This window comes from Pongo abelii, chromosome 19 (genome assembly GCF_028885655.2).
Source record: "Pongo abelii isolate AG06213 chromosome 19, NHGRI_mPonAbe1-v2.0_pri, whole genome shotgun sequence".
Taxonomy (NCBI): Eukaryota; Metazoa; Chordata; class Mammalia; order Primates; family Hominidae; genus Pongo; species Pongo abelii.
The window spans coordinates 84487367-84496045 of NC_072004.2; the positions used below are offsets into that span (position 1 = coordinate 84487367).

At 34.8% G+C, this 8679-nt stretch overlaps 1 protein-coding gene across 1 annotated transcript in view; it reads right to left on the bottom strand.

The window, feature by feature from the left end:
* The window catches only part of ABCA6 (ATP binding cassette subfamily A member 6), a 62790-nt gene extending 60314 nt beyond the window's left edge, over nucleotides 1-2476 (bottom strand). The window contains exons 1-2 of the mRNA XM_024234773.3: nucleotides 2206-2476; nucleotides 1063-1203 (exon numbers count right to left, since the gene is read on the bottom strand). Of these exons, the coding sequence (XP_024090541.3) occupies nucleotides 1063-1158 (96 nt within the window). The 5' untranslated portion in view covers nucleotides 1159-1203; nucleotides 2206-2476. The remainder of the gene's footprint in view (nucleotides 1-1062; nucleotides 1204-2205) is intronic.
* Between the last annotated feature and the right edge of the window lie 6203 nt (nucleotides 2477-8679).

Sequence of the window (8679 nt, forward strand, 5' to 3'; positions counted from 1 at the left end):
TCATAGAAACTAATGGAGTGAATAACAGGGTGACAATCTCTATACGCATGGGCAGCTGACTATAGAATTTATAAGACATGGAGTATCCTAGAGAGTTTATGGTGGCAAATAGCAATATTTTTGCCAGTTGTCATATCCTCTTGTATTGTAAACTAAAGAAAATGAAAAGGAACTGGCTGGGGGAGGCTACTACTATTGCTGTTCACCAATGTCAATCATCATTACCTCTTTGGCACCATGCTAGACTGCATTCTCAGCCTACTGAAATTAAGTGGAACCAAATGATTTCCTGGACCACAGGATATGGGCAGAAGTGATATGCACCACTTCCAGGCCTCATTCGTAGATATATACAACTTTCTATATTCTCACTGTCTTGGTCCCACTATTTCCTGATCTTCTGACCGAATGCAGAGGATCCTCTAGAGGTCTTCAAGGTCCAAGATGGTGGCGGAGGCCCTGGATGAAGCCTAGGTGCCTGAATGATTGTGTGGAGAAGATTTCTTCACCCACCCAACCTACTTTACTTCCACTCTCAACTTTCATTAGACCACGAGGAGTTAAAAATAAACATTTGCTGTGTTAAGCCACTGAGATTTGGGCTAGTCATCCATGATTAGCCCACTTGCTTGATGCAAACTGACTATCAGTGGTGTTAGTTGATCATAATTCTTAAAAACAATCTTTGTGTAGAAAATTCATGTCCTTGAAAATAAATCCACAAAATTAAAATGTCTCCATTTCTTCTGGCAACATTTTTTTTGTACTTCTTGGCTCTAAGTGTATAACATTTGGTAGTAGCTCTAGCAGTTGCTGTAATTTACCATATAATTAAACGTTCACTTAATCTCTTTTTATATGAGTAATTCTTTTAGTCTTTAATAATTTTATGTTATTCTTCAGAGACTGTTGTGAGTCTCTCAATTCAACAAATACAACTAGAGAGAACTGGTAAAATCAATAAATCCCGTCTGCTAATTAAAAGATAACATAAGAGAATCAGTAGGTAATGAAACACTGTAAGAGTGCTAACTGTGGAAAGACACAGATTTTTAAACATACCAATAGGCTCTCTCTTTTCATCCTCCATTTCTTAAGAAAATTCTTGCACAGAAGTGCTTTGGTTTGCTGATACACGCTTTTCTGTTTCATATTCATTTAGCCTATTCACTGAAGGAGAAAGTAATCATGGTGGAACACAACCTAGAAAAAAGTAAGTGTAATAAGAAAAACCTTGATCATACTGTTGAGGAAAATATTTACTACCTTTAAAAAGTGTAAACATGAATTTAAAATATTATTTCAATAATTTATGACTGTAAAATTTCACCTCAAATATTTCACCTTAAGCTTTTTAGGGGAGTGGGTGATGGTGGGAAGGCAGAGTGATTATTATCACAGTTTTGCAATAATTTGGAGTACTGAAATGGAAAAGCTGTAATTCAAGTTCAGAACCTATAAGATAATTTCACATTTTTGGCCTTGTATAAGAGAACTTTAAGTACATGAATAGAGTGATTAAATTAATTTCATCCTGTTAATAGCCATTTCTTGTTCTTTACATTTAAACAGAAATCTCAGAGCTAATCAAATTAACATCAAAAGTCTGATTACTTAAATTTGTCTGAATAATAAATTATATCCACTAGATACAACCTCAATAAAGTGTTTTCTTGTAATTTTACCTTCAGATTGAATAAACTTTTATGAAAAGAGTTAGGTTGTAAATCATAATCCAGGCTCAAACTACTTGAAACTTGATTCTGAGATACAGGAAGAATAAAGCAATTTCTCTCAATTTTCTGAATTCAGAAGTCCCTGAATAACTAATGAAACTACAAAATTAGTTTTAAAAGAAGCAAAAATAAACCACACGGGAAAGTAATTTTGCTCAAAGGTTTGCAAATAAAGAAACACAATTTGTTTTTGTTTCTGTAACCTCAAAATGAAATTCTTTCATATTTTTACATCAAAATATTCAGATAATTCTCCCTCAGCTAGCACAGAAGCAAATTTTTTCCGTTTTTCTATGTCTTACTGTTACAATCTACACAATAAAAAGTGGTTGGGAAAAAGCAGAAAAATTTAGTCTTAGGTCTTTAACATAAAACACATAAGAATTGGGAAACATCTGAAAAATAGATTGATTTTAGCAGTGTCCACCCACATATTTGGCACAGCACAACAAAATAGAGCTTTACTTACTGTCAGGAAAATAATAAAAAGCACTCTAGAAACACTGTCAAAACCAGTTCTCTGTTTGTCTAGGTAACGATTACAACTTCTTTATTGCTGCTTCTTCATTTTTTCTTTAAATGGGTGCCTACTCCAGCAGCTCTTACACAGCCTGGTTTCTGAAAAGGGGTGTAGCCAGACCAAGCTGTACATGATGAACTTGTTTTGTTTTCTGTGTCTCTTTCTCCCTAAGCCAACTATTCTGCAAGGAAATGACTGTTCCGTGGTTGGTTGGGAATAAAACAAACTCTGTGTTTGTTCACTTAGCCTTTCAACTACAGGGATAAGGGGGAAAACGGTAAACAAGGAAAATGGAACTAGTTCTTCAGAAATGATGAGACCAAGATGGAGGCAGGAACAAAAAAGAGTAAAAACAATAACCAAACAAAGCAGTTAAATTTGTATGAGAAATCTGTATCTATTTTCTTTTCACTACTGATAAATAAACACAACTGCCAGTTAGTTGTATATTTAACTAATTCAGACTAAGTTAGCAGAATATTCTGGAGCTGATTTTTTTTCCTAATAAAGCTAAGCAATCCATAGTATGCCTTGGAGAAACTCCTAGGATAGACAAATGAAGAATTTTTAACAAATTCATTGCTCCCACCCTCTTCACAGTGGATGCAGGATTTCATAATGCACATGAACAAAATAAGCCAGTGGTTTGCCCAGGTCTACAAAACATATACAAAGATTCAGATAAATTTTTGTGCATGAAGACTAGAACAAACTGAAATGTCTTTAATTCATATAGCATAGTCTGTCTCTCTCTGCTCTGTAAAGAGCTGCAAACTTTTCTTGACCTGCCACAGTGAATGGCAAAACAGGAAACCAAAGTCCATGAATTGGGAAATCTCAAATATTTGACATGGCTCCCAATCCGCAGATGTTAATAATCATAAAGCTGAGAAACTTTCTGGAGCAAAGCAGATAATTTAAACAACAACGACAACTACAGCCATGATACTATTATGTGTATATGTGTGAGCGTGTGTGTGTATATATATATATAATGTGTATACATATATAATGTGTGTATATATATATAATGTGTATATATATATAATGTGTATATATATATATATATATATAAAAATTTCTCTCCTTGGCAATTACTTCTGTTTTTAAAAACAGTCAACAGTGAAATGCCACTTTTTTTACATTGAAAATTGGCATAAACACCGTTAATAAAGGTGTTCTAAAGTTCTCATGGGGTGTGGGAAGGGAGGTCATAAACACTTAACATTTTGTATTAGTAACATAAGAAAACTCAAAGTTACTTTTAAACCACCTGGAATACACTTAAGGCTTTTATGAATTTTTTTGTTGTTATCATTGTTTTAGACCCTTTATACTTTATTTTAGGAATCATTTTCATTCTGCCATTCTTATAATTGTATTAAAATTCACAGCTACAATATCAATGATAATTATTTAGATTAAATATATTTATTAGTTTCATTTCTTACCATTGTTTCTTGTGTATGCTTTCTCTTCCTTTTTCTTGACCTGTTTCCTCTTATTTATTTTCATTTTGGGAGGCTGTTTTCCTTATGTAATGTGACAATTTCCCCACAAATGGTGACCTAATATACTAAAGTGCCCAGCCTCCAGCTAGAAGGGCATGGAATTGGTGGGTAAAATATATCCCCAAATTGAATTTCCAATATATAGTCAAATTCAAAAAAGGAAGAAAAAAGATGAAGAATGTAAACAACAATGGAATAAACAAAAAAGACAGAAAGACATGTTTCCAGGTGTTAAAACTGAAAAGGAATTTAAAGTTTCGCTTAAGTTGTGAGTGGCATTTCAGACACTCCAGCAGTTAAAGGATAATTGGACTGAAAACCAAGCCTCAGGTGTTTTAATGACCCTCTGGCCTGAACTTGGTCCTTGAAAGGTTGGTAAGCTGGAGTTCATATTCCTGCAGGAATCCAGAGGGTTTATAGGACTGTCGGGTGCTAAAAACAGACTAGGAAAATTTCACCTACAACCTCAGGGAAGAGCAAAGCTGTATTCTCTGCCCAATTTCTGGAACACAGACAGACAGACAGACAGACAGACAGATAGATAGATAGATAGATAGATAGATAGACAGATAGATAGATAGATAATCGCCCATAGAAAATGAAACCACAAAGTATGTAGAGCATGTATCAGGTACAAGAGACAGAAGAAGAATCTGAATTTATTCTCCCAGTATAATAACATGTCCAGAGATGTATTACAGGAGTTAGTGTATACACTCTGGAGCCAAACTTGCGTCCAAATTCTGGCTCTGCCATGTACTAGCTGTGTGACCTTGCACAATCCATTTAACTCTTATGCCCTCAGGTTTTTTTACCCCCCAAAAGTGGAAAAACAACAGTATCAATATATATATAAGGTTATTGTAGGGGTTAAATTCATCTATGTAAGTACATAGAACAATGAGGAAAAATTGTAAAAGCTCAAAAAATGTTATTTGCTGTTACTTCCCCCCCCCCTCCTCCTCCTCCTCTTACTATTCTGGAGTGTCACAGAGAAAACACAAAAAATTCCATAAAGATACATCCAAATTTCAGAACACAAAGCAACAGAGGTAAAAGAAATATTCCTCCCAAAAGATAAACTCATAATCAAAAGTCTACCATGAAAACAAATCAGTAGGACAAACAAATGAGACTATTAGAAAACTTAAGAACTAAGGGGGAAATTATTGTGAGCTAAGCAAGCTCTCTCAAATGTGACTAATACAAAATTCTAAGTAGTAGTATTTTTAAGATCTTCCCTTTTTTTTTATAATTATGTGTGTTTCTTTGGGGAACTTTGCTGATCATTGCACTTGGATTTGATCATTCTGTAGTCTAATTTTTCTCATTTGGCCAATGATTTTTTCCCATTAATGACCAATATTAAAGAAGTCTACATTCATCAGCATGGTGGTTGGACTCTGTTGGCCATTGATTAGGTCAGTAATACTTTCTCCTTCCTTCCTTTCTTTCTTCCTTTTTTCTTTCTTTTTTTTTCTTTTCTCTTTCTCTTTCTTTCTTTCCTTTCTTTCTCTTTTCTTTCTCCCTCCTCCCTCCTCCCTTCCTTCCTTCTTTCTTTCCTTCCTTCTTTTTCTTCTTTTTCCTTTTTTTTTTCCTGACAAGCTAACCCCTTTTTTCCTTCCCCTTCATTTCTCTCTGTAAGAAAGATACAAGATTCACCAGAAACAAAAGTCCTCTTCACTTCAGTTACTACCACAGTCTGGAGATGGTTTTGGTTGAGTAGCCAGGGTTCTTGGTAGGACTTTTTTCTTTCTGGGTGACCCCCTAGACTGGTTGCAAGTGAAAAAAACACAATAACAAAATGAAACCACATGGTAGAATGATCATGAGGCTGAGCATTTTCTTCCTTGACTAAACTCTCTGTTCTGTTCAGTGATATAACAGGTTTTCCCTTAGCTGGATCGTGATTTCATAAGTCCCCCAGCCAAGGTCGAAGAACGCAATATGGGCTTTCAAATTTCTCTTCACTTTCCACCTTTCCCAATCTAATCACAGATTGGAGCAGTATGTGCTAGCTCCTGGCATCTTTCTTTAGTCTAGTAAATAATTATTTGGGATGCTAACAATGTTATAATAAAAGCCTGGGACCTTTCTTAGTTCCATTTTAGCTGTATATTTCTGCCATCTTTTTTTGTTTATGGAAATGGGCACTTCACTTGGCATTACTGCCAACAGTCTCTAATTCCTTCCTTTCTGGGTAAATTTCTGGACAGCTACAGATGGAATGCATTGGTACAACTCCACACAATGACCCAGACATTCTAGGAATATATTTGAAGTGATTACATAGATAATTGCTGTAATGGTTAATACCCAGTGTCAACTTGATTGGATTGAAAGACACAAAGTACTGATCCTGAGTATGTCTGTAAGGGTGTTGCCAAAGGGGATTAACACCTGAGTCAGTGGGCTGGGAAGGGCAGACCCACTCCTAATCTGGGTAGGCACCATCTAATCAGCTGCCAGCTCGGCCAGAATAAAAAGCAGGCAGAAAAACGTGAAAAGGCTAGACTGGCTTAGCCTCACAGCCTACATCTCTCTCCTGTGCTGGATGCTTCCTGCCCTCAAATATGGGACTCCAAGTTTCTTCAGCTTTGGGACTCGGACTGGCTTCCTTGCTCCTCAGCTTGCAGACAGCCTATTGTGGGACCTTGTGATTGTATTAGTTAATACTACTAAATAAACTCCCATATATATATATTATATATATATGTGTATATATTATATATATGTGTATATATAAAATATATATGTGTATATATGTATATATATAATATATATGTGTATATATACATATAATATATATACACATATATATTATATATATACACATATATATTATATATATATGGCAGAATGTTGCTTGTGTATCTTTGGCAGGGTTCTCTAGAGGGACAGAACTTCTGCAGCATTGTTTCTAACAGGAAAACTGAGAAACAACCTGTATATCTTTCAATTTATTCTCAACTAAAAAGTTTTGGCACATCCAAACACTGAAATACTACATACACACTACAAAAAAAAAAAAAAAAAAAAAAACTGACTTAAACTGACATAGGTATACAATAAACAAGGAAGGTGTGATGTTTGTAGTATGATGTTAAGTAATTATATAATAGTAGATATAATATTATCCTGTGTGTATATGATAGAAAAATGTATTAGCTAAGAAAGAGTATTTTCCAGTTTAGATTGTATAAATACTATAATTCTTATGGCAAAATATATAAGAATTTCAAGAATTATATTTTTTAAAATTAAATGAATGGAATTCTCCACTTTGACAATTTTTAAGTGTACAATTCAGTGACATTAATTGCATTCACAAAATTGTGCAACCAGCACCACTGTCTAGTTCTCAAATTTTTCATCAACCCAAACAGGAATTCTGTAACCATTAAGTGATAACTCCCACTCTCTCCTCCCCCGAGCCGCTAGTAATTTTTAATTTCTTTCTGCCTCAGGGAATGTGCCTAATTTATTAATAGATATTCCACATGAGTGTAAGCATACAATATTTTTTCTTCTGTGTCTGATTTATTTCAAGCAAATCTTGTTTTATTATATTTTTGCAACAAAAATAATTAAATGGATTGAGACACCGAGAATTTATGGGCAATAACTGTATATTCATTTTATTTGCAACAGTTGTTTTTTTTTTTTTACCCAATCTAACACAATCCGGCTAAATTTTCTGATTCATTTGCTTCTGTATTCATCCAATCAATGTTTCATATTGCTCTGCTGCAAACTCTGCTTGTTGGAAGCATATGAAAGTCAGCAACTGCATGTTAGCTCTGCTTCCATCAGGCCTATCTTCTTACCGCCGCTTCTGACTTTAGGGTGGTTTCTGTGGCAGTGGTCCTCCTGTCACTTTTGGAACAAGATACATTTTGCATTAAAGTTGTTGCTTGCCTGACGTCCTATCTTCCCAGGTGTGTCACAGGACACTTTTAGGCTGACTTTTTCAGTTGGGATTCCGAAACCACAGTTTGTACAAGAAGCGTGGTGCCAATATCTGCATCCAGTGAGGCCTCACACTGCTTCTACTTGGCAGAGGTGAAGTGGAGCCAGCATATGCAAAGATCACATGGTGAGAGAGACAGAGAGAGGGAGAAGAAGATGCCAGGCTCTTTTTAACTACCAGTTCCCCTGGGAACTAACAGAGTGAGCACTCACTCATAACTGCAAAGACAGCACCAAGCAATTCATGAGGGATACATCCCTATGACCCAAACACCTCCCACTGGGCCCCAACTCCAACCCTGGGAATCAAATTTCAACATAAGATTCACAGGGTCAAATATCCAAATGATAGCAGATGAATAATGACTTTTTTTACAGGTCAGAGAATAAAGTTATATGGATCTTACAGAAGACAGAGAACCATCAGTTGATATCTGAACCACTTACCTTAAGACTCTAATAAAAAAAAATAAGAAAAGTCCATCAAACTTTTGTTTCTAAGAAATAAACTTGCATATAACCCAAACATAACAACTCTGGTATTACATCAATACAGCTATAACATTAATGCAGCAATTATATAACACAAAAGTGTTATAATGACATGGGAAGTGTTCACGAACTGTGAGGTGAAAAGATACAGAAAATGACTATGCCTACTGATACTACCTTTGAAAAAGGACCCATAAAAAATACATTGAATGTAAGTTGGTTAAAGAAAATATTAACTGCGGTACTTTCTTACTGATTATGGTTATCTTCTTCCATATAACTTCAATATGTACTAAAATTCACATGTATTTATTTTATAATCAGAATATATCATTATAATTAAATGTTATGCTATGCCATTTCATCAGTTTATCAGATCTTCTTATAGTCAATGTCACATTAAATTAGAATCCGAGTAAATAATGTTTAAAAATAGCTGATACATTTGAAG